This window comes from Maniola jurtina, chromosome 27 (genome assembly GCF_905333055.1).
Source record: "Maniola jurtina chromosome 27, ilManJurt1.1, whole genome shotgun sequence".
Taxonomy (NCBI): domain Eukaryota; kingdom Metazoa; phylum Arthropoda; class Insecta; order Lepidoptera; family Nymphalidae; genus Maniola; species Maniola jurtina.
The window spans coordinates 920,536-948,503 of NC_060055.1; the positions used below are offsets into that span (position 1 = coordinate 920,536).

Here is a 27,968-nt window from a genome sequence, read left to right on the forward strand (position 1 = left end):
ATTCAATACAAGGCGTGCGTGTAGTGTGTATTCGTGTGTGTGTGCGTGTGTGTGTGTGGTTGTGTGAGTGTGTGTGTGTGTGATTTAGCGTTCCGGTACGTTGCTGTGAAGAAACCAAAGGAGTATGGGTTTAATGAAAACTACCATACCCCTTCCAGGTTAGCCCGCTTCCATCTATCATCACTTACCACCAGGTGAGATTGCAGTAAAAACTCTACAGCGAAATCGAATGTGGGACCTTTAGTTACAAAGTACATCGTGAAATGTATTCAATTACAGGTGAAATGAGCCAAAAACCAATATTTGGTGTGCCCTCACCCGACAGATACATGTCTCATAAAATGCCTGGTTTACACTGAGGGGACATCTGGGAAAGAGGGGTACAAGTTATAAGACATGAGCGATCGCTCATATGTATGAGCGAGTATGTGGCGGAAATCACATAAAATGGTCTTTAGGGTGCTCTTAGTTAATTACCTATTCTCTATTTATTACTAGCCGATGCCCGCGACTTCGCCCGCGTGAATTTAGGTTTTTTGAAATCCCGTTGGAACTCTTTGATTTTCCGGGATAAAAAGTAACCTATGTGCTAATCCAGGATATTATCTATCTCCATTCCAAATTTCAGCCAAATCCGTCCAGTAGTTTTTGCGTGAAGGAGTAACAAACACACACACACACACACACACACACACACACACACACACACACACACACACACATACAAACTTTCGCCTTTATAATATTAGTGTGACTATATCTTGAAGAACAACAAAAGCTACGAAGATCCGGCTCGTTCAAACACTTATTTTTCCCATATTTTTATACGAGACGTGGACTTTGCAACTGGTCGAGAAGAAGAAGACTGATGCTCTGGAGATGTGGTGCTGGAGGCGAACGCTCTAGGAGTCTCATGGATCGAATTTCGCACCAACGTCTCTTTACTCCAAGAACTCGGCATTAAACAACGATTTTCGGAGTTAGTACAGAATCGCATATTGAAATTCTTTGGACACGTCTCCCGGCGTGAGAGTAACTCCATCGAGCGTCTTGTCGTGCAGGGCAAGGTGGACTGCACCAGAGGGCGAGGAAGGTCGCCCATGCGATAGACCGACCAAATTAAGTCAAATAAAGTAAGTAAATTAAGAGAAGTGGCGAATGCTCGTGAGGCGTATAGCATCTGCCCTCAAAGAGGTTTCTTTTATACATTCGATCTGTGTAGTCAAGGGACTAACTGATCTATCTACGCACAGCTTAAACTACTGGATGGATCAGGCTGAAATTTGTCATGGCAGATAGCTATTATATTATGCCGTAAACATCCGCTAAGAAAGGACTTTTTCAAAATTCTACCCCTAAAGTGGTGAAATAGGGGTTTGAAATTTATCTAGCCACGTGGATGAAGTCGCAGGCATGAGTTAGTATAAATATAAAATCGCTTCCGCCTGTGGTCTGGGCAGCGTGTAATGGCGAGGTATCGATGGGTGACCCCGATGGAGTGAGACAACGTATTTTTACGATTGTGGCTTTTTTATATCCCTTGTACTGACGCTGTGGATTGGCTCATTCGATTTTTTTTTAAAGAATTATTAGTCATGCTTACCATAACTAATACTCCCCTTTCTCCTTTCTCCTTTCCTTGTGCCAGGAGTGGGTACGACAATAGTGCACCGGATGGGGTTTGAATTGAACCGCCGAAATTCAGTCCGCTCCTCAACCGTTGAGCTATCGAGGCTCTAATTTTTTTTTTGAAGCACGTATTTCAATTTTATATTTCTTGTAGCTTTAGTTTTAAGTTAATATAATTAATTATCACTGTTTGACAATCGGAAAGTGTACAAATAGTACCCAAATGAATAAATGACTTTGAAACATTCAAAAAATTATACCAAACTAGCCGATGCCCGCGACTTCGCCCGCATGGATTTAGGTTTTTTGAAATCCCGTGGGAACTCTTTGATTTTCCGGATTAAAAAGTAGCCTATGTGCTAATCCAGGATATTATCTATCTCCATTCCAAATTTCAGCCAAATCCGTCCAGTAGTTTTTGCGTGAAGGAGTAACAAACATACACACACACACACGTACAAACTTTCGCCTTTATAATATTAGTGTGATAATACTTTTCTGAACACTAAGTCAACAGTGTGTTTAGCATGGATTTATGCAACGAAAATCAGTTTTCCGAAAAGAAAACATTGAAAAAACCTTGTCAAATTTACCAATTCACATTGCCTGTAGTATACCCAAATCTTCTAATATGCAGTTGGGATATCAACCGCATATACACGTATCCTTTCTTGATACAAGTATAATCTTGTAATACCATGTAATATGCTGTAATACGATGTAGGCTTTACCAAACTACGTACTGAAAAGAAAATATACTTACTTTTTACATTGATAGAATTTCTGAGACCAAAATCCTGTGTCTTTTTCTCACAGTTTTTTTGACTCGCTCCAGCAATTCGCGGGACCGCAATTGCTTGTACAGCATATTATTGTAAATTGAACACTTGAAAAGAGCAACCGCCGAGTTTCTTGCTGGTTCTTCTCGATATAGGTACTTATTATTTTGACGATTCAAAAACACTTGTAAAAGTTTACTTGAATAAATTATATCTATACTCTTTTCTATTCTATTAGATCACTTTGTTGCCTGTCTGTTTATTCCAATACAAGTTAGCCGTTGACTGTGATCTCATATGATGGTAAGTGATGATGCAGTCTTGATAAATTTTACCTACTTAATTTTGTGAAATAGGTTTTCAGGTACTACTAGACTAAGTTAATGATAGTTACAACAGTTTAAAAAGCAAGACGAAATTTTTGAAGACGAAATTCGTCTAAAGAAAAATGTATCTTTTGGAGACGAAATTCTTGTGTTGTATCTTTTCCAGACAAATTCGTCTAAAGATAATTGCATCTTTTCTAGACGAAATTCTTTTAAAGATAATCGTATCTTTTGAAGACGAATTCGTCTAAAGATAATTGCATCTTTTGAAGACGAAATTCGTCCAAACAGTGACAAGTGTAAACTGCGCTGGTACCGCCGTGGGAGGGATATGTATTACAAATCTATTACTCCCCCATCCTCAGTCACGCTCTAATTGCGGAGGGCCGGCGGAGCCCTGGACGGTGTTATGCAACATGAGCCAGTCAGATCTTGTCGCTACCACCATGTCGATGTTAATGTCAAAACCTCTATATGGCTTCGTCTGTGTTGGTGTTAGCTGGCGGGCGTGCTCTACCTTTTTGGAGTATTTTTTTTTGTTAAAACTGGCTGGAAAGCGCTCTAAGGGGGTGCCGTGCGTGTGACGGCGAGCGCCGGCACAGACGGGGTCCATATTTTAATAGTTTCCCTAACTTGTTACAAATAACTACAAACTTGACATTGGCTAATCTTTGTAAAGTCAGACAAGAGAGCAAAAAAAACCTCCATATAACTTATGCTTACAACTGTAAGTGGTTCGCCCCTTTCTTTCTCTCGTGAGGAAAATCTGTCATGAATACCACCGGCCACAGGGGAGCACAGTGGTTATGTCAGACTCCTACCAACTAAAAACCTCACGAAGTTCCATCCCACCGCTGACGACGGAGCACAAGAGACCGACAACACCTAGTTACTCCGCCAGCGGATCTCTGCCTCAGTAGACCCACCACTGGGACACTACGCGCCCCCAAACACCATTAGAGGCATGCCGGAACCACGGCACGCCAACCAACCCGAGGACCCACAGGTCCTCTCGAGGGCTAGGGTTCGTGGGGAGGGTGCAAACTGAATTTGCACTTAATTGCGTCCGTAACAAGAGCTTTTATTTATTTAAAGTGAAATCTCCGCGTAATATAATTTATAGCATATCTATAGTAGGTACTTGGCGAAATTGTACTTAGCTACCCATCATTGAAAATGTTAGAATTGGATTATTATTTCTGGATTAATAGATCATCCGGAAACTAACAAATTATAGGTACATCTAGAAAATAAAATAAATAAAAACTTAGTATTGTTCAGTTCATATTGCATAACGCCATCCAAAAAAGCATGAATTGTTGTGAGCTTTTAAATCCCGTTTAGCGGGCTTCGTCGATTGTGCAGTGAATATAAATAATGCGTGTTCGCAAATACGGGCGCGGCCGGGAGGCGAGCCTTGTTTTACCTATATTTTATTTATTTGTACCATTTTTACTTTATTTTACGTTGTAACATAGTGGTATGTGGGTGGCGGAATAATATTTCAATCAATCAATACTACTTTAACTACATGTCTTCTGAAATAAAAACGATTAAGTGCGAGTCAGACCGTACATAATTATATACAAGGAACCAAAAGCTTAATTTGCTATGATCCGCCAAACCAACGAAATCTGTATGGTGCAACATGCAGCATGCGGCATGCACCGCCCGCCCTCCCACTGCTAAACATGCAGGAAAAGCCAGCCAGTGTATTGAGCTATAAACAATGATACCCCAAATGCTAAAGTAAGAATTTTTTTTCCTGGGTCCTTTTTCTTGTATGGGAGCCCCTTTGAAAAATAATTTAATTGAATTACTAATTCAATATTCTGTTTTGGGTCAACGTTTGGCCAAATACCAAAATTTCAGGTTTCCAACTCATTTCGTCTATGAGCTAGAGACCTGTGACACATGGACAGACAGACAGACAGAGCAAAGTGGCATTAATAGTGCTCCGTTTTACCATTTGGGTACGGAATCCTAAAAAAATATCAATCACTGGGTCAACAAAACGTTGCATGTAGTTTTTCTTTTAAACGTAGGACTATGTAGACCTCTACGTAGACCGTAGATGTAGAACGGAGGTCGTAGACCACTTCGTAGCAGATCGTAGCAGGGTCTACTAGCAAGAGCCGATAAGAACTTTAGCTGAGAGCGGTGATATAGTGGTTAAGACTACGACTCCTATTCGGAGAGTCTAGAATTCGATTCCGGGCATGCACCTCTGATTTTTAGGGATCCGTAGCTCAAAAGGTACCAAAAAAGTGTTCATGAACAAATAAAATTGGTATTTTCATTTTTAAATTAAGGTATTATTAATACACTAAGTGGGGTATCATTATGAAAAAACTTTACCGGTACATTTTGAAACAGATTTTTATTTATTTTCATGCATAATAGTTTTGATTTATCGTGCAAAATGTCGAAAAAATACGACTGTAGTACGGAATTTTCGATCCGCGAGCCTGACTCGCACTTGGCCGGTGTTTTTTTGTTATTATTTAAATTCCTCCCCCAAATCAAAATTCGTAAACACGGTAACCATTGTAATTCAAGCCATACCGAAGACACCGGCTCGGCGGAGCGGAATAATATTTTAATCCAATCGCAAACAGATGTTTAAATACGAATCTTATTATTTTAGTGGGGTAAAAGCCCCTATTTACGGTAATATGAAAAACCGAAAAACTTTTATTGTATCTAACATAGGGCACTTTGTTTCTACTATTCAGATATAATGATTACCTTATCTTTATTTTATTTTAACCTTGGCATATACCTTAGTTAGTAAACCGAGCCTCAAATATTTATTGTAAACTCTATCGGTATATTGTTAATGCGAATTAGGTACCAACGACACAGGATTATCTAGTGTGGTTACCATCGGACAGAGAAAAATTGACTATGTTGTAATTTGGTTATTATATAGTTTTTGATTTTCATTTTCATCTTATTTAATTTTTTTAATGCATAGTTACTTTCCCAAATTACTAGGAAGGAATTACCTACATTGTTTGTACCCTTCTCATTTTGAGAGGAGACCCGTACTCAGTAGTGGACCAGCGCTGAGTTGAGACAATGCAGATAAAGAAGTATGATAGATATATAAGTAAAGACATGATAATATTTTATTAAAGACATGACATATTTTAAATTAAAATAAGAGAAATAAGACATACCTCACCCAGGAACGAGTATCTGAGATTTCAAGTTACATAAAAATGGATGTCTAATTCATTGTTATTATTTACATGATGTCCATTTCAGTGGTGCTTTATACTAGCTAAGAAGTACCTTATAGGTTTTCTTGACAGACACGACGGACGGATGGACGGACAGACAGACAGACAGATAACAAAGTGATCCTATAAGGGTTTCGTTTTTTCTTTTGAGGTACGGAACCCTAAAAACGGTCAAGTACGAGTCGGGTGTCGCTCTTCTAGGGTCCCACACATTAATTTATTTATTGCAAATACACGTTTTACAATAGGTGGTACAACAGTTTTAAGGTTACAGTGTATTTACCATTATAATAGTGTGCAATAGGTAACATATTTTATAATTATATTGATTACATGAATGACAATAAACGGAAATTGTAAATTATTCTTGAAACAAAGAAACTACATTTTTTAGGAATAAATCTAAACTTAGCAAGAATGTAATCATAAATTAATTCAATTAAATTGCTTAATTGGTTTGATTGCTTAGTATTCAAATGACAGCCAAAACTACATTTTTGTATGGAGTAAGTGAAGGAGAGACCGGCGTTAATTATTACCATTTTTCGAAAATTATCTGGAGGAATGGTGTGTACGTAATGTAGATTAAAAGATTAAATGACTAGTTTAATCCTAAGTATAATGTATTTCACGCACATCTGTGTATCGTAGGCATTTGGTTGATAAGATTGATTTTTTTCAAAGATTTGCTTTTTAATTCAGATACAAGTTAGCAATCTCACCTGGTGGTAAGTGATGATGCAGGCTAATATGGAAGCGGGCTAAACTGGAATGGATATGACAGTTTTTACTAAACCTTTTCCCTTTGGTTACTACACGGCATCGTACCGGAACGCTAAATCGCTTAAGAGGAGTCTCTCCGTCACTCGCTCCATACAAACGTAGTTCGTCTCTCATTGGAATACTAACCAATCATACTCAAAGAAATTTTGTAGAAACGTTCCGGGAACTAATATCTATGCCTGTGGTTTACCAGATTTCCGTTAAAATATTCGGTTTCAAAGTTACGCGGTATTCACATACAAATCTTTGAGTCCCTGTAATTTAAAAACTACATATTTTTTAGAAAAATCTAAAACACCACAGGTACATATATTAGTTTCTAGAATATGCCTGCAAAATTTCATGGACTTTGGTTGCTTAGTATTCAAATGAAATTGGGACTACGATTGTATGGAGTAAGTGACAGAGAGAGCCCTGTTAATGGGACGGCTTTGCCGGTAGAGTGGTAATTAGCCACGGGCAAAGCGTTCCACCAGACCAGACCAGGAAATTAGAAATCATTCATCAAAATCGTCCCTGTAGTTTAGGCGCTACGGTGGAACACACAGAATCTGGATACAAATATACATACCCACATACATACATAAATACATAGACTGCTATTACTCATAACCCTTCCTTTTGGCTTGGCTGCAGTCGGGTAAAAAAAGATTCCTTCTCACTCTAGTTGTGCGTTGACAGATCAGTCTGTCTGTCACATTTTCCTTTTATATATTTACAAGATAGATTTATCATAGAGATTATTTCAAAATATCGTGTAAATAGCGGGATGATCGTATGTGAATTGTGAGCAATTGCGAATTGTTTTGTTTTTATCATAATCGGACATTATCATTATAAGTATCTTGTACTGATGGATTTATGTTTTTCCATTTCGATAAGATTTTCAATATCTTTTTAATTCCTTAATGCTGGATCGAGGAAGTTCTTTGGCTTCGAAAGAAATGAATAGATAGCATTGTTTTTTTTTTAATTCTATTGACCTTATAGAAGTTTGCGTTTGATAAATGCTATACGGAAGCGATTGACTTTGCGATCAGTTACCCACAAGTGTAAATTAATTTATAACACCCCCGACAAGTGAAGGTTACAGTAACTAGAAAAGAGCTGATAACTTTCAAACGGCTGAACCGATTTTCTTGGATTACATATAGCTAAGAACACTCTCGATCAAGCCACCTTTCAAACAAAAAAACTAAATTCATCAGTTTAGGAGCTACGATGCCACAGACAGATACAAAGATACACACGTCAAACTTATAACACCCCTCTTTTTGGGTAAGGGGGTTAAAAAAAATGATTCGTTACATATTTACAGCCGTAGTTGTTCGTTAAAAAAAATGCTAAGTTTATTGCCCGCTGTTAATACTAGTAAGAGAATTGATTTGAAAACAATATAATATTTTGTTTTCCGAATACGATGCCGATGTTTTAATCATTATTAAGTTGGCCTGACATTCAAAATTTTTTTTTGAATTTGAGATGAAATTATAGGAATAAAAAAAGTATAAAAATTTATTTCAAAATACATATTTTTAAATCAATCCATACTAATATTATAAATGCGAAAGTGTTTCTGTCTGTCTGTCCATCTGTTTGTCTGTCTGTCTGTCTGTCTGCTACCTTTTCACGGCTCAACAGATTAACCGATTCTGACGAAATTTGGTACAGGGTTAGCTTATATCCCGGGGACGGACATAGGCTACTTTTTATCCCGGAAAATCAACGAGTTCCCACGGGATTCCCAAAAACCTATCCGCTTAACCGATTTGGTACCGAGGTAGCTTGCTTCCCTGTAATTATCATAGGCAAATTTTTATCTCGGAAAATCAAACAGTTCCCACGAGATCTTCAAAAACCTAAATCCACGCGGATGAAGTCGCGGGCATTCTCTAGTTTCAATAAATTATTGTTCCTTATGAAATACTGTGTTACAATACTGTGTAGAAGACAGATAAAGAAATAGCTTTTATAAATCACACTGTATATTATGTGCAATAAATTAAATTACAAGCATCGACAACAGGTTCCTATACCCTATAGCGGAAAAACAAAAGATTTTAACACTGACGTTTATTCCACGTGAAAAGGGAACAGATTAAGGTCCAGCTGCATAAATTGCCGTTAAAGTTAAATTATGGTTAGCGTTAAACTCCTTATAGATCGGCAAAGCATTGGCGGTTTCACTGGTGCTACAAATGTTCATGGGCAGCGATAATCACTTAACATCAGGTGACTCAACTGCTCGTTTGCTCGCTATTTTTATTTTAAAAAAACTTTGCCAACCAATACAAAGTAAAGTACAAGTTAAGATCCTATACGCACGATTGATTAGTCGCCCGGTCGACAGCGACCGTTAGAATCTGTAATTAATATGGAAGTCGTCGAACGTACGCGCACGGAGTCGTGACAACTTCGCTTACTCACGGAAACTTCCAATTATTATAAACCAGATGATGCCCGCGACTTCATTCGCGTAGATTTAGGTTTTTTTTTAAATTCCGTGGGAGCTCTTTGATTATCCGGGAAAAAGTTGCCTATTTGGAAATCCCTACAAGAGTCTTACGCCCAGCTTTGGACATAAGACTCTTTAATCGGTTGACAAAGATAAAGAAAAGTAATATAAACCGTAACTGTAACTTTAATCGTCTGTCATGCAACTGGGCCTGAGCTGCATCAATGTAACTTTAACGTCTTATCGTATGTTAAACCTTGGTATTCTGGTATTGTTAGGAGATTCTGTCAAAAGAGGGTAGATATTCCAATGCACATCCAGATAAGATTAAAAGATATAAAATTAGCAATGCCTATTTCGTAGATGTCTGCTCGTCCAAAATCTTTTAGTGCTTGAAGACCAAAATACACAAATATTACTGTCCACACACACACACGCACTCACATAAAATACACACACACACACACACTCTTATCCATAATTTTAGGCCTGTTTAGATAAATATAAGGTAATACATATTATTAGTTTTTGGTGCTTAGGTAAATTAAGAGAACTTTTGTATCCCTGAGGAACTAAATACCTACTGCAATATAGGTATTTCCTAGAGCAGATGGTAGGAAACTTGTCCTTGTATTTAAGTTATTTAATTCTAAATTTAATAAATTTCTAAATTTTAAATTCTAACTAGTGTAAATTAAAAATTTATAACACCCCCGACAAGTGAAGGTTACAGTAACTAGAAAATAGCTGATAACTTTCAAACGGCCGAACCGATTTTCTTGGACTATTCCGCGCCTACGATCCAAAGTATCTGAGTTTTCCAAAACATCATTTTCAAATAAATAATTATGTATCTAGGCAACGTCCATCTTGACAGCTTGACATTTGTCAATTTACATAATATTATGAACCTAACGGTTATATAATATAACCTTCTTTTCTACAAGAAAACTAGAAAAGAGCTGATAACTCTTAAACGGTTGAACCAATTTTTTTGGATTATAGCTAAGAACACTCTCGATCAAGCCACCTTTCAAACAAAAAAAAACTAAATTAAAATCGGTTCATTCGTTTAGGCGCTACGATGCCACAGACAGATACACAGATACACACGTCAAACTTATAAAACCCCTCTTTTTGGGTCGGGGGTTAAAAAGAAAACTTCGGACAATGCGTGTTGCTAGTAATTTCACTAGGGACATATTCACTAACTTGGGACTTCATAAGAAAGCTCACTCAGCGGGCGATGAGAGAGCTATACTTCTCTAATCAGCAATCAGGAGATCCGTAGGAGAATTAAAGTAACCTACACAACTCAGCGGGTTAAGCTGATCTGGTAGCATTGGCGTGCACTGGGTTTTAAGCCAGGGTAAACATTACAGTATGAACTTATTTTGTGGCAGCTCATAATGGAAAATAAGTGTTGATTTAGAACAACTAGGGTAGGCAGTACTTTTATACCGCTATGAGTTGCACACAACTGTGTGGTAGTGGCACATAGCTCGCAGAACTGATAAACGTTGTGGTCCAAAGGTGTTGCAATGGCGTCTGGAAATCGCAGCGTTAGCAGAACCCTACTAGAGATGGCATCAAGCAAGTTGCATTGAGCCGCTGGTGGGGTAAGACCGTGGTAAATAGAAATCCCTGTAAGAGACCTATGTCCAGCAGTTGTAGTGGATCGATGATAGAGAAATAATGGAAAAAATGAAATGATGAGACCCTAAGCAGCAGTTTTACATGAGTTGATTTTCCCAGTTTTCCCATTTCAGAGTTTGAGACAGGCAGAGACATCTATTGCCGAATAGATATCATGTTTCAAATATCTTGAGTTGTGTTTGGGTAATAAGGATTACTGTTTTAAGGAAAATGAAAATATTATATAAATCACGATTCAATAAAATGTAAATACATTTACATTTACAAAGCTGGTAATCGGTTTATTTGAATGTGCAAGCTTTATTGTATTTTTTCTGAGCATTGTATTTTCATGTGTGTGTTACTTTTTCAACTTATTATATTCTAGTTTTTATCAGTTCCTGAAAATATTATAAAATTTGATTTGTATGGAAAAATACAGTAATACTTACTTGTTATGTACGTACCATGGTACGTACATAATTATAAATATAATATTATTTTTGAGTGTTTTTCGTTAAAAGGATAGAGCGAAAAGTTTTTTGGGAAATGCCTGAGTTAGTTATTATTATTATGAATATGTAAATACTGTTGGATAGACTTATGTTATAGTTTAAATATTGTACTCCATAATTTTAATACAAAATATCTAGATATCTGTAATCTGTGTTACATTGTTATTTCACTAAAAATCCGTTTTTTTTTTTAATGCTAGTCAAAGTGCTGCTAACTGGTGCCTTCAAACAGTATACTTACGTGCTAGTTACCATGACTTACTAGATGGCGCTGACATTTGAAAAGATGGAAGTTTTGCAAGCGTTAAAATCTCATGAAAACCTTGACCTTGGTATGATGACGTAGTACAAGCTTAAAGCGTAAGGGGTCGCAGATTAACTTTAATTTTACGTTCTGAATGTTACTCGATATACCAAATTCCTGCTCAGTGATGAGTGAAACAGAAGATAGAAAACGCACGAGAGTAGAAGAGATAGCTTTCACAAAATGACCCAAGTGGTCTTCACTTTAGATACGTAAACGTAACGTACCTATATAAAAAACGTTTATAATTCCTAAATTTCTATCAATAAAATTAATTAATAAACGATCATTTTAATGTGTTCAACAATAGGTGACTTTACCCTATTGAAAATTTCTAAATTTTTTTGTACTTATAATATTTTTGCTTACTATTTATTCGATGAAAAGCTAACCCCTGACTGTGATCTCACCTGGTGGTAAGTGACGCTGGTAAGTCTAAGATGAAAGCGGGCTAACTTGTAAGGGCAGTTTTAGCGCGACCGAGTTATACACGGAATCGTACCGGAACGCTACATCGACTGGCGGCATGACTTTGCCGATAGGGTTGTAACTAGCCACGACGGAAGCTTCCAGATAAGACCAGAAATTCATAAATTATAAAATTCGATAACCCCTGCCGGAAATCGAATCCGGGACCTGTTAATAAGACCACAGCTCTTACCACTGTGCCACGGAGGTCGTCCATTTAATTACTTAAAACGCGCATAACTGAAGTGCTTGAACAAGATCGAACCCTGGACCCTACCATATAGGAGTCCGAAGACTTAACCACTAAGCTATCAGCATTCCTCGGTCGTTAAATCAATGTTGGACTTCGAAATAACAAGTCTAGATTTATTGAAAAATATATAAAGAAAAATTTCTGAGAAATCCGTAAAAACTTGATAAGGGTCTTATTAAATACCGGAACTTGTCTGAGCCGGATATGGCCGAATAGTTAAAAGTTAGGCATTGTTATACTTGGACCCCGAGTCGCTAAAGCGAACGCACACCGACTGACCCGAAGTGTGGCGTCTTCTTTGTACCTACCCAAACGATAGGGCAGAATTTTGAGTTTGAGTTTTTGAGTTTAACAGGGCTCTCTCCGTCACTCGTTTCATACAATCGTAGTTCCAATTTCATTTGAATATTAAGCAACCAAAGTCCATGAAATTTTGCAGACATATTCTAGAAACTAATATCTGTGTCTGTGGTGTTTTAGATTTTTCTAAAAATATGTAGTTTTAAAAATACAGGGGCTCAAATATTTGTATGAATTTTTTTAAGACCGCGTAACTTTGAAACTGAATATTTTAACAGAAATCTGGAAAACCACAGACATAGATATTAGTTTCTAGAATATGTATGCAAAATTTCATGGACTTTGGTTGCTTAATATTCAAATGAAATTGGAACTACGATTGTATGAAACGAGTGACGGAGAGAGCCCTCTTAAGAATTTAGGAAGTCGTTTCCTATTTGGGAGGTCCCGATTCGATCATGCACCTCTAATTTTTCGAGTTATTGCGTTTTAATCGATTAAATAACTTTTTGTTTAACGGTGAAGGTTCAGGAGGAGGCTCAAATGTTCAAGGACCTTGATACGTGGAAATCTAAGGTCAAGATAAAGGAAATTCCACGATTAAGCCGTAAATCTATCAGAAAAGAACACATTCTCGTTTTTAGGGTTCCGTACCTCAAAAGCAAAAAAAGGAACCCTTATTGATCACTTCGTTGTCCGTCGTGTCTGTCAAGAAAACCTATCGGGTATTTCCCGTTGACCTAGAATCATGAAAGGCAGGTTGGTAGGTTATATAGCACAAGTACAGGAATAAATGTGAATTTGTGGTACAACATTTAAAAAAAAAATGTGTTCATGAATAAGTAATAATTAGTTTTTCAGTTTTCAAAGCAATAAACTAATAGGTATATTTTTTAACCTTGAGTATTATAATGAAAGGGCTTTCTTTGCATGTAAATTCTAAAATAGATACTTTTTCATTTATTTTTAACCGACTTCCAAAAAAGGAGGAGGTTCTTTATCCATTGATTTATCATACTAAATTACAAAAAAATACGGTTGTAACCGTTTTATTTCTTCTGGAGTATGGAACCCTCCGTGCGCGAGTCTGACTCGCACTTGGCCGATGAATCAAAATCACTAGAAAATGATAAAAGTGTTATTAATCCCTTGATAAGTGTTAATCGTGTAAAGGATTTAATGCTAGTGCTAATAATTTTGCAACATCCATCCAGTGGATTTTTTTATCATATACAACTTTTTGTTTAGGTATATTGATCCAAGATCCAACAAGTACTTACCTACCTAAACAAAAGAAAAAGAAAAACCGGCCAAGTGCGAGTTGGACTCGCAGACGAAGGAACCCGTACCATCGAACATTATGTACTTTATGAATTTTTTGTTGCATGGGGGTCATTTTGAAATTCGCCATCTGGGTTTTTTATCATTGTTATAGCGGCCATAGAAATACACTGTGAAAATTTCAACTCTACAGACGGACGGACAGAGGAGGCTTTAATAGAGTCCCGGGTACCCTTCGGGTACGGAATCCAAATACCGGGCAAGTGCGAGTCAGACTCGCGCACTGAGGGTTCCGTATTCGGGTATTTTTCCAACATTTTGCACGATAAATCAAAAAATATTTATACATAAAAATAAATGAAAATCTGTTTTAGAATGTACAGGTAAAGCCCTTTCATATGATACCCCACATGGTACAGTTATCTTACTTTGAAAATTAAAACACATTTTAATTTTTTTTTAAATGATGTTACCACAAATTCGGGGTTTTCAGATTTATTCCTGTACTTGTGCTATAAGACCTACCTGCCTGCCAAATTTCATGATTCTAGGTCAACGGGAAGTACCCTATAGGTTTCTTGACAGATAACAAAGTGTTCCGTTCACAAAAACAACATGGGGTTCCGTTTTTCCTTTTGAGGTACGGAACCCTAAAAATGAATGAAACTTAGGTTGAAATCTATAGAGCGCACTTTGACTTTGCTCTTAAGTTTCTTAAGAAGGATATCTTTTTGCTCTTAAGAAAAAAATTTGTTGAATTATTATTATTATTCACTAGAGGATGCCCACGACTTCGTCCGCGTGGATTTATGTATTTAAAGATCCCGTGGGAACTGTTTGATTTTCCGGGATAAAAAGTAGCCTATGTCCGTCCCCGGGATATAGGCTAACCCTGTACCAAATTCCGTCAGAATCGGTTAAACTGTTGGGCCGTGAAAAGGTAGCCAACAGACAGACAGACAGACACACTTTCGCAATTATAATGTAATGTAAGTATGGATTGAGTATAGGAATTCTTACCGATTTGGTAACTTCGACTTTCATTCAAAAAATTTTTGCGATCCTAAAAATGATTACCTACATTTATTATATCGATTTAATATTGATAGCTACAATTATTTACGTTGAAATCGATTACAAGTATACACCCCTAGATCTTCTGATGACAGGTAGCTTTTTTTAGGGATGGCACCTTGCATTTTGGAAGAAAAACCAAGAGCGTTGTGCTATATTTCATCCATCCATACTAATATTATAAATGCGAAAGTGTGTCTGTCTGTCGATCTGTCTGCTACCTTTTCACGGCCCAACAGTAAAACCTATTCTGACGAAATTTAGTACAGGGTTAGCTTATATCCCGGGGACGGACATAGGCTTTTTATCCCGGAAAATCAAAGGGTTCCCACGGGATTCCTATAACCCATACCCTTAACAGATTTGTATAAAATTTGGTACCGAGGTAGTTTGCGTCCCTGTAATTGAATTCCCATTTCATCCCGGAAAATCAAAAAGTTGCCACGGGGTCTTTAAAAACCTAAATGCACGAGGACGAAGTCGCGGGCATCCTCTAGTACTAGTATAAAAATGCGAAAATGTGTCGTCTATCTGTCTGTCTGTGTCTGTTTGTCTGTTATCCTTTCACGGCCTATCCGTATAGTAAAACTAGCTGATACCCACGACTTCGTTCGCGTGGATGTAGGTTTTTAAAATTCCCGTGGGAACTCTTTGATTTTCCGGGATAAAAAGTAGCCTATGTGCTAATCCAGGGTATAATCTATCTCCATTCTAAATTTCAGCCCAATTCGTCCAGTAGTTTTTGCGTGAAGGAGTAACAAACACACACACACACACACACACACACACACACACACACACACACACACACACACACACACACACACATACAAACTTTCTCCTTTATAATATTAGTGTGATTTAATAAACCATCGATCAATTTCGAGGTTTGCTTCAGAGATAGTTTGCATCCCGGAGACGGACTCTTGTCCGTCTACTCCTAAACTGTCTACTTTTTATTTCAGAAAATTAACGAGATCCCAAAGAATTAAAAAAAAAATTGAAAGTACGAGGGTGAAAGTCGCGAGCATTCGCGGATATAATAATAAGATATTTCTGTTTCTGTAATTTTTTCTGTTGTTTTTGTTATTTTATTGTTTGTTGTTTCTGTTATTTTATTTTTGTTATTTCTGTTATTTTAGTTTTGTGAACATTTTAAAAAATAGGGTAAAATGAAATATAGATTATTTTTATTCAAATAAACTTTTAGATAATGAAAGTTTTTGTGTGGCTCTAGGTCTCAGATTGGGAACACCGCTGTGCCATCAGCACAGATGTCCGTGTGGAAAAGAGGTTGATAAATTTGGAATCCACGGACTCTCTTGCCAAAGGAGCGCTGGTAGGCTATTTAGGCATGGCTCTCTTAACGACACAATCAAAAGGGCTCTTGCCACCATAGACGTTCCTGCGCTCATTGAGCCGGCAGGGATTAGTCGGGATGATGGCAAGAGACCTGATGGATTGACGCTGGTTCCCTGGGAACGGGGACGGGCGCTAATGTGGGACGCAACGTGCGTTGACACATTGGCCCCGTGTCATATCAGGGAGACAGTATCAAGACCGGGAGCCGCAGCAGAAATGGCTGAAAACGGCAAGCGGCGCAAGTATGCCTCTCTTATTGAGAGTTACATTTTTGTTCCGTTTGCCGTGGAGACCCTGGGGCCATGGAGTCTTAGTGCAAAGAAATTTTTACGAGACATTTCACCGCGTTTAATAGCCTCATCGGGTGACAGAAGGGCTGGCTCATTTTTTGCGCAACGGATCAGCCTGGCTGTCCAACGCGGAAATGCAGCCAGTATTCTTGGCACCATTCCACGCGGGCATGATTTGTATAGTAATTAGATAAGGCTAGCTTTAAGTTTTATTGTAATATTTTCAATAAAAAAAAGAAAATTAAAAAAAAAAAAAAAAAAAAAAAAATAAACTTCACAAGTATAAATAAATGAGAGATTACATAGTTGTTTATTGTTTGTTGTTTATGTTATTATAGTTATGTGAACTTTTTTTAAAAATAGAGTAAAATGAAAAATAAATAAATGAGACATTATATACTTGTGTATTGTTTGTTATTTTATTTTTTGTTGTTTCTGTTATTTTTTGTAAATAAATGAGAGTAAAAATAATATAATTTTTTTAATGGAGTTCACGTGACAACCCTGGCTCTTAAACATAGTAATCAATTAAATTATCTTTTGCGATTCGCAAATTTATATAAAATAAGTTAACTTTGAAAAAACCAACCAGTTTCATGCAGGATTGCGAAAATTACAAGCAGTTGGAGAGAAAGTGAACCAAACATATTGCGTCTCAACCTTGACGCTATGATTGGTATGAAACTTTCTTTTTTTTCTTCTCATTGCTGCGGGTCGTGAGCCCTACTATTAATCCTTACTATAAATCCTTTGGGATTTATAGTAAGTAGTAAGCGTCTACTTAATTACACAAATGTGATCGAGTATACGCTTTTTTAAGATGATTCCGAAAGAGTTACTGTCTTTTTAACCCCCGACCCAAAAAGAGGGGTGTTATAAGTTTGACGAGTGTATCTGTGTAACTATCTGTGGCATCGTAGCTCCTAAACTAATGAACCGATTTTAATTCAGTTTTTGTGTTTGAAAGGTGGCTTGATCGAAAGTGTTCTTAGCTATTATCCAAGAAAATCGGTTCAGCCGTTTAAAAGTTATCAGCTCTTTTCTAGTTATTATTGTAACCTTCACTTGTCGGGGTGTTATGAATTTTTTTTTATTCACTGTAGGTAAGCGCTTGACCACAATCACACCTGATGGAATGTTGATGATGACGGATGGTTCATTACTTTAGGAGCTACGATGCCACAGGCATCGTAGCTCCTAAATTTAATTTAGTTTTTTTTTGTTTGAAAGGTGGCTTGATCGACAGTGTTCTTAGCTATAATCCAAGAAAATCGGTTCAGCCGTTTGAAAGTTATCAGCTCTTTTCTAGTTACTGTAGTAACCTTCACTTGTCGGGGGTGCAGTGTTATAAATTTTTAATTTACACATGTTTCTCAACGTTTCTTACACGAACCGCTGAGGTGCGGAATGCCCTTCCGGGGCCCGTGTGGCATGATAACACGAATGCATACACAGATAGATAGATGGGTAGATTAGTAAAAAGTAATGTTTATCTAAGCGTTGGATTAGCACGTCGAAGATAAATTATATATTTTTTCTCATAAAAGGTTTTATAGTATTAACTTTTATCAAATAAATAATAAGCATTACATGAACAATAATTTAAATATTATTTTAGTATTGGATATCTATATCTATACTAATATTATAAAGAGGAAACCTTTGTATTTTTGTATGTTTGTATTGAATAGGCTCAAAAACTACTGGACCGATTTCAAAATTTATTTTACCATTACTTAGATTCTTCCGAATCCGTATAGGCTATATTTTATCCCGGAAAATAGATAGGATTTTGCGTGGTAGTGTCCACCCGTGCGAAGCCGGGGCGGGTCGCTAGTCTTTATATATTTAGGGATTGGCACTGAGTTCAAACATGATAAATACTTGTATATTATATAATATAACATATTATCTACTAAGCTTTAGTTAAAATAATGAGTTTGATTACTAAGATTAATTACTAAGATTCATCTAAGATTAGTCAAAATAATGAGTTTGACATGAGTTACTCGACACAAATTAGTCAATACTATAAGTAAAGATTTTTATATCAACCTGTGAGGATGATACTGCCATCGGCGCAATTAAAATGCCATATGACTACGTTGTCGTATTAGTTTACAAATTGCGAAAAACCAAATTAAATTTGAATTTCGTGGGCAGATCCGTCTCAGGCCCCTTAATATAAGAGTTTTATAAAGACTAACGATTTAACAATGTTTTTTCTGCTTTGTACAGTAAGGTTACTCCTTCTGGGCCTCGTAGCCTCGGTCTACGGGAGGCCCCAGATCCTGGACATCTTCCAAGCGTCACCAGACACCAGGTGTCCCAGCGATGGACAACGGCACCTGCTACCCCACGACGAGGATCCGACGAAGTTCCACTACTGTGTACATGGGCTGAAGATTGAGGAGTCTCATAGCTGTTCACCAGGCACTGAGTTTTCTTACGAACAGCAGGTAAATAAATAAAAGTTTAAAGAAACTCATAAAGAAACCATTATTAATTTAAATATTAAAAAAAACTGGCCAAGTGTAAGTCAGACTCACGCACCGAGGGTTTTTCTTTTTAAATTATTATGCATAAAAATAAATAAAATCTGTTTTAGAACCCTTTCATATTCTACCCCACTTAGTATAGTTATCTTACTTTGTACGGACGGACAGACAGACAGACATCAAAGTGATCCTATAAGGGTTCCGTTTTTCCTTTTGAGGTACGGAACCCTGAAAATCAGTGAACGATAAAGCATGGCCCCTATTTTCCAATGACTGATGCAGATGTTAGAAACGCGGTTTCTATGCTTTGTTGTTCATTGTAATAAGTAAAATAAAATAAATTAAACTTATGTGAACCACTTGTGAACTAGAGTGATGTAACTTTCGGTTTGATCCTAAATCGACGATATTACGAGTATATCAAATATTAGGCTTTGGGTTACGTGAAATCAAAGAAAAATAGGCGATTCATAGACTACCTAGCGTCAAATGTAAGAACATTTGACGCGTGCCAGTTTTGATACAAGTTCCCTAATTCTATCGTGAACTGTAACTTTGCGTTCTATGCCAGCTGAAACTTTGCAGCAATGGTCATAATGTCAATCCAGCCTGCTGGCTATCATGCTCACGACTCTTTGACATTGGTCCGCATACAGCGCACCATATTATGGTATGTTATATTATGCGAGGTAAAGCAAATTGATTTATTTTACAGATATGCGATTGGCCTGAAAATTTGAATGGTGGCGGTGGAGGAGGCGGCGGTGGTGGTGGTGGTGGTGGCGGCGGTGGCGGCGGTGGTGGTGGTGGTGGCGGCGGTGGTGGCGGCGGCAGCGGTGGTGGCGGCGGTGGTGGTGGAGGAGGCGGTGGTGGAGGTGGAGGCGGCGGTGGTGGAGGTGGAGGTGGTGGAGGTGGAGGCGATGATGATGGTGGTGGTGGAGGAGGTGGTGGTGGTGGTGGAGGTGGTGGTGGCGGTGGTGGAGGAGGAGGAGGTGGTGGTGGTGGAGGCAGTGGTGGAGGTGGTGGAGGTGATGACGATGGTGGCGGTGGAGGTGGAGGAGGAGGCGGAGGTGACGGCGATGATGATGGTGGTGGTGGAGGAGGCGGCGGTGGAGGAGGAGGCGGAGGCGGTGGTGGTGGAGGCGGTGGTGGAGGTGGTGGAGGTGATGACGATGGTGGAGGCGGAGGCGGTGGTGGTGGAGGCGGAGGCGGTGGAGGTGGCGGTGGTGGAGGCGGTGGAGGTGGAGGCGATGATGATGGTGGCGGAGGTGGAGGAGGAGGAGGCGGAGGTGGCGGCGATGATGATGGTGGTGGTGGAGGAGGCGGTGGAGGCGGCGGTGGAGGTGGCGGTGGAGGAGGTGGTGGCGGTGGAGGAGGAGGAGGTGGTGGTGGTGGAGGCGGTGGTGGAGGTGGTGGAGGTGATGACGATGGTGGCGGTGGAGGTGGAGGAGGAGGCGGAGGTGACGGCGATGGTGGAGGCGGAGGCGGTGGTGGTGGAGGCGGAGGCGGTGGAGGTGGTGGTGGTGGAGGCGGTGGAGGTGGAGGCCATGATGATGGTGGCGGTGGTGGAGGAGGAGGAGGCGGAGGTGGCGGCGATGATGATGGTGGTGGTGGAGGAGGCGGCGGAAGCGGCGGTGGAGGTGGCGGTGGAGGAGGAGGTGGTGGCGGTGGTGGTGGAGGCAGTGGTGGAGGTGATGACGATAGTGGCGGTGGAGGTGGTGGAGGTGGAGGAGGAGGTGGTGGTGGTGGTGGTGGAGGCGGTGGTGGAGGTGGTGGCGATGGTGGTGGTGGAGGTGGAGGAGGAGGCGGAGGTGACGGCGATGATGATGGTGGTGGTGGAGGAGGCGGCGGTGGAGGAGGAGGCGGAGGCGGTGGTGGTGGAGGCGGTGGTGGTGGAGGCGGTGGTGGAGGTGGTGGAGGTGATGACGATGGTGGAGGCGGAGGAGGAGGAGGTGGTGGAGGCGGTGGAGGTGGAGGTGGTGGTGGAGGAGGCGGTGGAGGTGGTGGTGGTGGAGGCGGTGGTGGAGGTGGTGGAGGTGATGACGATGGTGGCGGAGGGGGTGGTGGAGGAGGAGGCGGTGGAGGTGGCGGAGGTGGAGGTGGTGGTGGAGGAGGCGGTGGAGGAGGTGGTGGAGGTGGAAGCGATGATGATGGTGGCGGTGGAGGCGGTGGAGGTGGTGGCGGTGGAGGTGGTGGAGGTGGTGGTGGTGGAGGAGGTGGAGGTGGTGGTGGTGGAGGGGATGATGATGGTGGCGGTGGTGGTGGTGGCGGTGGAGGCGGTGGAGGTGGCGGTGGTGGAGGAGGAGGCGGTGGTGGTGGTGGCGGTGGAGGTGGTGGAGGTGGAGGTGGTGGAGGTGGCGGTGGAGGTGGTGGAGGTGGAGGAGGCGATGACAATGGTGGTGGAGGTGGCGGTGGAGGTGGTGGAGGTGGTGGTGGCGGAGGAGGAGGCGGTGGAGGTGGTGGAGGAGGAGGAGGTGGTGGAGGTGGAGGAGGCGGAGGTGGTGGTGGTGGTGGCGACAATGATGATGGTGGTGGAGGTGGAGATGGAGGTGGTGGTGGCGGTGGAGATAGTGGAGATGGAGACAATGGCGGTGGAGACAATGGCGGTGGAGACAATGGCGTTGGAGACAATGAAGGCGGTGATACTGACGGGGGAGATAATGGAGGTGGCGACAGTGTCGAAGGAGATAATGGAGATGGCGATAATGACGGGGGAGATAATGGAGGTGGAGACAACGGCGATGGAGACAACGGAGGTTGCGATAATGGCGGTGGAGATCATGGAGATGGAGACAACGGTGGTGGAGATAATGGTGGTGGAGATAATGGTGGTGGAGATAATGAAGGTGGCGAAAATGGCGGTGGAGATAATGGTGGCGGAGATAATGGTGGTGGCGATAATGGTGGTGGTGGTGGTAACTGGCTACCGAATGGCTGCCCAGCTGAATTTGACGTCCATTGGCTCGTACCGCATGAAAGTGACTGCAACAGATTCTACTACTGCGTTTTTGGACAATTGGTAGAACGCAACTGCCCCGGTGGACTGGAGTTCAACCGCGATTTACAGGTATGTAATTTAACATAATTCAAAATTCAAAATATTTGTGTACAATTAGACTTTTACAAATGCTTTTGAATCGTCAAGAGCATCAAATGATTTTGGTGAACTTACACTGCCGATTAAAATATTTTATGGTTCCGTACCTAAAAAGGACAAAAGGAACGCTATAGGATCACTTCGTTATCTGTCTGTCTGTCGTATCTGTCAAAATAAGGGACTCAAAACCTATAAGGTACTTCCCGTTGACCTAGAATCATGAAATTTATGATCAAACGAACTTACCTGTAAGTGAAGTTCGATCCAAATTATGCGAGCAAGCTTCATTCGACGCGATTTGGGGTTTACTTATTGTAGCAACACTTTCTACCCACCGGCCTTCACGTTATTTGTAGTAGGGAAAAAAAACAAATTTACGTATGGTATCACTATTGTGTCCGCCATCTTGTATACATCCCTGCCTCGACTCATTGGTTTAAAGCTAGTTAGGTACCTGAAATAAAATAATACCCTGGGGCAATACCTATTTATGATGTTATTATTTTTACATGATGTATGTAGATATATCTATGCATAGGGAGGGTCTATTTCAAATACGACCACGCGTATTATATTTTATCATCACTAGATTAGGGTGGGTTCTCCCAAATCGCGTCGAATGAAGCTTGCTCGCATAATTTGGATCGAACTTCACTTACAGGTAAGTTCGTTTGATCATAAATTATGCTTCACAAGCTTCATTCTAGCGATTTGGGGTTTACTTATTGTAGATGTTTATAGCTGTTCATAGTAAAAATAATACATTAAAGAAATAGGTAGGTAAGACGGTCCCTGTGTAGTATAAAATGACACACTAAAAAGTATCTTATTATATATTATTTTTATTGATTTTCTTCATAGAAGTTATAGTAGAAGAATAATCATTGATTTTATAATCACAAAAAAAAAAAAAAAAAAAAAAAAAAAAAAAAAAAAAAAAAAAAACCATGATAAAGTAAAGTTTCAGTTCTTATAACTACATTACAAACAGATTACTTAATTTAGTCACAATTATTATTATTGTTCGTAAGAATGGATCGAGCAAATGAATTTTGATCGTTAATAATCTCCTTATTATAGAATTTTGCAAAAACTCCCGATTGTTCACTCCAACCAGCTGTCTTTTTTATTACCTCAATACTGACTCCAATTCTATTGGCAGATGAAGTAGATGCATGGCGAGTGCTATGCGCGGTGAAAATCGATACATCAACGCCACTTTTACCCAAAATAAACTTTATCCAATGACTTATAGTCTGGGAGGAAACCTCCTGATGAGGTTTTTTATAACTTAAGAATAATCGTTCTTGGTTATTTACACGTAAAGGTGCAGTTTTATTCAAATAAGCAATGATGCTTAACGCTGGACAAATCTCAGGCCGGGGAGTGAAGAAAGGGAGTTTTAATACAGGTTGATTTATGTTAAGTCCAGAAGTCTTTATAAAATCCGGTATTTTAATAATAACTTCACTACCCTGGTTTATAACAACATTACTGATTTTGATAAGGGAGATGGTCTGGACACGATGAGCCGTTACTAAAGCAATAAGCGTGACTGTTTTCTTTGACAAATCTTCTAAACTTAATGTATGGTTGGGCCAGAATTGGCTTAAATAATTTAAAACGATATTAGGTTCCCAAACTATATCATATTTAGGTGTGGGAGGTCGTAATCTATATACTCCCTTCATGAATCTCTTTATCCTATTATCATCTATGGGATTTCCCATTAACAAACTTATTGCTGCTTTATGAGAGTTAATAGTGCCATACCGTACTCCCTGATCAAAAAGTTGACTAAGGTAATGTATTATTTCCGAAATAGATGCAGAATGATAGCATATGTTATTAATCTCACAATACTTAATCCATGATCTAATACAGCCATCATATTGCTTATATGTACTATCCGTCAATGATGCTAACATGATATCCACAGATCTTGGGGAAAGTTGTCGTCCTAGTAGTGTCTCCCTGACAATCTCACGGCAATCAGTTCTAGTGAACTGTGCAGATTGTGATGAATTCTGAAAGGAGATACGAGCAATCCTTTATTTGGACGAAAGTATATTTCTTTAGAGATCTTAATTTTTTGATATAATGGATACCAAGGCTGTGTTTTCCAATTCGGTATTACAACAATACCTTCAGCTTTATCATCTATAATTTTGCGTATCATTTTTAATACCATGGAAAAAGGAGGAAAAGCATAAAAATTTAGATGAGTCCATGACAATGTGAAAGCATCAATTGCATAAGCTTCAGGATCTGGCTTCCAGGAAACATAAATGGGACATTTCTTATTATTTCTAGATGCAAACAAATCAATACTAGGTTGTTTTAGTGACAGAATAATTTCCTGAAAGGCATAGTCTGCAAGTTCCCATTCTGTCTCTTGGAATTTCATTCTAGACATTGCATCTGCTTCCACATTGTCTTTGGAGCTGATATATGATGCAAATATGAAAATCTTCCTATGTTCACACCATTGCCAAATTTGACGAGTAATTTTTTCCAGGTGTGCATACTGTACACTACCCATCTTATTAATACATGCTATAGCCGTAGTATTATCTATACGTAAAAGAATCTCCGTATTAGTAAGATGTTTAGCATAGACCTTTAAAGCAAAGAAAGCTGCTTTAAGTTCTAATAAGTTTATATGTTGCATTCTTTCCTCCTCGGTCCAAAAACCATAGACTTTATTCTTATTACAGTATGCTCCCCATCCCGTAAGAGAGGCGTCTGAGAATATTTCACACTCATAATGATGAGTTCGTACTTTAGCATAATCGTTCATAATGTGTCTTAACCACCATAACAAATCCTCATGCAATGTATAATAATCTGGTCATATGAAGGATTTTCCACTAAACATAAAAATTTAAATCTTTCAAAAAGCTTGGTATATAACCAGGAATAATCTATAGCAGGGCAGACTGATATCAACATACCAACAAATCTAGCATAATCACGTAAACTGCATATTTCTGTATTTAAGAATTTCAAAATTAATTTTTGAATCTTAAGCCTCTTCTCTTCGGGTAGTTCTAATACCATCTTTTGAGAGTTAAATATGAAACCTAAATATTTACATTCTCTTTTAGGTGTTAAGCAACTCTTTTCATAATTTATTATAAATCCCAGATTTTCGAGCGTGTTTTTAATAAATAAAATATTTTTATTGCACTCTAAATATGATTTTCCAAAAATCATAATGTCATCTAAATAAATAACTGTTAGTATATTATTTGACCTAAAGTACTCCATTACTGGTTTTAATAATTTTGTAAAAACATAAGGCGCCGTCGCCAGCCCGAACGGTAAACAATTATATACATAAAGTGTATCGTTAAATTTGAACTTTAAATATTTTCTATATGATACATGAATTGGCAATAAGTAATAGGCATCTTTCAGGTCAATAGAAGCCATGAAACAACCTGGAAACATAATTTTGGTTGCAGTACGATAATCTTCTAATTTAAAATGTTCTGTTTTAATAAACTTATTTAAACATTTTAAATTCAAAATAAACCGTTTCTCTCCATTAGGTTTGGGCACTAAAAAGACACTAGAGATGAATTCCTCTTTCTCATGATTACATTCCGAAATGGCATTGATATTCAATAATTTTTGTATACATTTATTAAATTCCAGTAATTCCTGATTTGAATGTGAAATAGTATAGGGTATATCACCACGACTAGGCGTAGACATAAAAGGAATTTCATAACCGTCTAGCCAGCTTAATATAAGCGGGTCACTAGTTATATTTTCCCACTGTTGAGAGAAGCAAGACAATCGCCCTGCATAACGTACCTTGTCGTTACTGTTCAATAGCGCTGCTGTCTCTGACGTCGAGGGGGCGGCGGCGGCGGGCTGCGGCGGTAGTGTCGCTGGCGGCTGCTTGTTGCCACCGTTGCTGGTGCTGCACGATCCTGCAGTCGTTGTTTCCCCATATAAGAACGTGCAGCTGTTTTCCGATATGGGGTCCTCTGGTTTAAAGACTTAACATTGCTAGGTGTAGCCGTCATAGTATTCTTGTTTGAATTAGAGAAGGGTGTTTTATTTGGTATGACCTTTAAAATCTGCCCAGATCTATTAATACCCTGGGCTGTCTTGAGCTTTTCTGATATATTGTCACCAAAAAGATACTTTCCTGGCACTGTGTCCATAACTATGTCTTTCATCTTATTATTTATTGAATTTATTATATGAGTTCTTCTCCTCTTGGTCTCAAGTTGGTATAAGTCGCATAAAATGCGACAGGCATCGCTAATTGGTCTTAATAAGGCTGATTTTATCTCAATATTTTGTAAACTTTTATCGGGGTCGTTTACTATCGAGTCTACCGATCTGCCAAGAGCAGACAATGCTATCCCGGTCTGCTTCTGTCTGTGAAATATAGCAAAATCCCGTTTTACTAGAGGCTCTGTTAATGCTGCCTTTACTTCGGGATTTAGGATTGGCGGTATCAATATTTCTAAATTATTGGGTATAGGATATAATTTGATTAAGTCTTTTTTAATGTCTTCTTTTAAACCCTTCTGCAAAATCTCTTGCCACCTAGTGGCAATATCCTTATGTATAGGTAGTCCTAATTCACTATTATTCTCAGGGGCGTCACCCAACAATGAAAGAATTGAACCATCTAGTTCAGGGTCAGTACTTCCCTCCGGACCTGGGACTGCAGAATCGGCACCACTGTCTTGCAAAACTGTCGTTTCGACAGCTGTTCCAGGTAATGCCGTCGCTGACATGATGTCTGGACGTTCATCGTCATGTACGGCCGTGGTGTCAAAATACACCGACAAAGGATCACATAATGCGTCATTCTCCGACTGATTGACATCTGAAAAAACGTACGAAACGTTTTTTATTTCTTCTTTTGTTAAAACCAAAAGTAAGGTGGGTACCCACTTCCAATGAAAAATAAAAATTATTATAAAGTGGGTAAGTAAATGAAGTAAGTCTGTTCAGTCTAAAAATCTAGCTTGTAAAGCTTAAATATGGAGCAAATCCAAGGTGGAATCTCGCATCCTAGCATTCATAAAAGGCCTAATTATGAAGGAGTAAACCCATAGCGGAGTCTCGCATCATATTATTGTGTAATGGCGTAATTATGAAGGAGAAAACCCAAAGCGGAATCTCGCATCTATTGTTGTGTAATGGCGTAATTATGAAGGAGTAAACCCATAGCGGAGTCTCGCATCATATTCATAAAGGCGTAAAAATGAAGGAGAAAACCCAAAGCGGAGTCTCGCATCATAGTATTGTCTAATGGCGCAATTATTGCGAATGGTACTTACCGTTGTTTTCGTCACTTGAGCTGGAAGGTAAACGCATTATACGTCCTCTTTTTGGTGCCAATTTCTTTTCCAATTTTCTTATTTTCTTCCTAATTTTTGCCTCTCTTTCCTCTGCTTTCCGCTTTCCCATGATGAAACTTCTTTATAATCTTGATAAACTGCTTCAAAAACCTTAATATTATAATATAAATTTTGAAAAATAAGTTTGCGTGCGAAGGCCTCGAGCACGAAAATGTTAATGAGTCGAGGCAGGGATGTATACAAGATGGCGGACACAATAGTGATACCATACGTAAATTTGTTTTTTTTCCCTACTACAAATAACGTGAAGGCCGGTGGGTAGAAAGTGTTGCTACAATAAG

General features: G+C 39.1%; 3 protein-coding genes and 1 long non-coding RNA gene across 6 annotated transcripts; 2 read left to right on the forward strand and 2 right to left on the reverse strand.

Moving 5' to 3' along the window:
• The first annotated feature begins 4,638 nt into the window (after positions 1–4,638).
• LOC123879071 lies at positions 4,639–15,914 on the forward strand. The gene is made up of 3 exons (XR_006798940.1): positions 4,639–4,707; positions 6,131–6,149; positions 15,903–15,914. It is a non-coding gene; the product is annotated as an uncharacterized LOC123879071 (long non-coding RNA).
• Positions 15,915–19,050: 3,136 nt separating this feature from the next.
• On the reverse strand, positions 19,051–21,535 carry LOC123878929 (uncharacterized protein DDB_G0271670-like; the record flags this gene model as incomplete). The annotated part of the gene is made up of 2 exons (XM_045926306.1): positions 19,051–19,098; positions 19,991–21,535. Coding segments are annotated over 2 exons (1,593 nt in total), but the record flags the coding sequence as incomplete, so codon positions are not given.
• Positions 21,536–21,538: 3 nt separating this feature from the next.
• LOC123878930 (putative glycine-rich cell wall structural protein 1) lies at positions 21,539–22,282 on the forward strand (the record flags this gene model as incomplete). Its single annotated transcript, XM_045926307.1, has 1 exon — positions 21,539–22,282. A coding segment is annotated over one exon (744 nt), but the record flags the coding sequence as incomplete, so codon positions are not given.
• Positions 22,283–22,672: 390 nt separating this feature from the next.
• LOC123879142 lies at positions 22,673–27,886 on the reverse strand. Of its 3 annotated transcripts, none has more exons than XM_045926692.1 (3): positions 27,607–27,886; positions 26,117–27,149; positions 22,673–22,748 (listed from the first exon to the last, which is right to left on the reverse strand). In XM_045926692.1, the coding sequence occupies exons 1-2, from the start codon at positions 27,734–27,736 to the stop codon at positions 26,131–26,133; spliced, it is 1,149 nt and encodes a 382-aa protein (XP_045782648.1). In that variant the 5' UTR covers positions 27,737–27,886; the 3' UTR covers positions 22,673–22,748; positions 26,117–26,130. The 3 variants fall into 3 exon arrangements, with proteins under 3 accessions (XP_045782648.1, XP_045782647.1, XP_045782649.1); XM_045926691.1 differs by lacking the exon at positions 22,673–22,748 and adding an exon at positions 23,246–24,321; XM_045926693.1 differs by lacking the exons at positions 22,673–22,748; positions 26,117–27,149; positions 27,607–27,886 and adding exons at positions 23,246–24,321; positions 25,249–26,110.
• Positions 27,887–27,968: the final 82 nt, after the last annotated feature.

Excerpts from the sequence above, each read along its gene's own strand:
- LOC123879142 (XM_045926692.1), bottom strand. The coding sequence starts at position 27,736 with ATGGGAAAGCGGAAAGCAGAGGAAAGAGAGGCAAAAATTAGGAAGAAA. Across the intron at positions 27,150-27,606 it reads CTCAAGTGACGAAAACAACG|ATGTCAATCAGTCGGAGAAT; the intron begins GTAAGTACCATT and ends ACGTTTTTTCAG.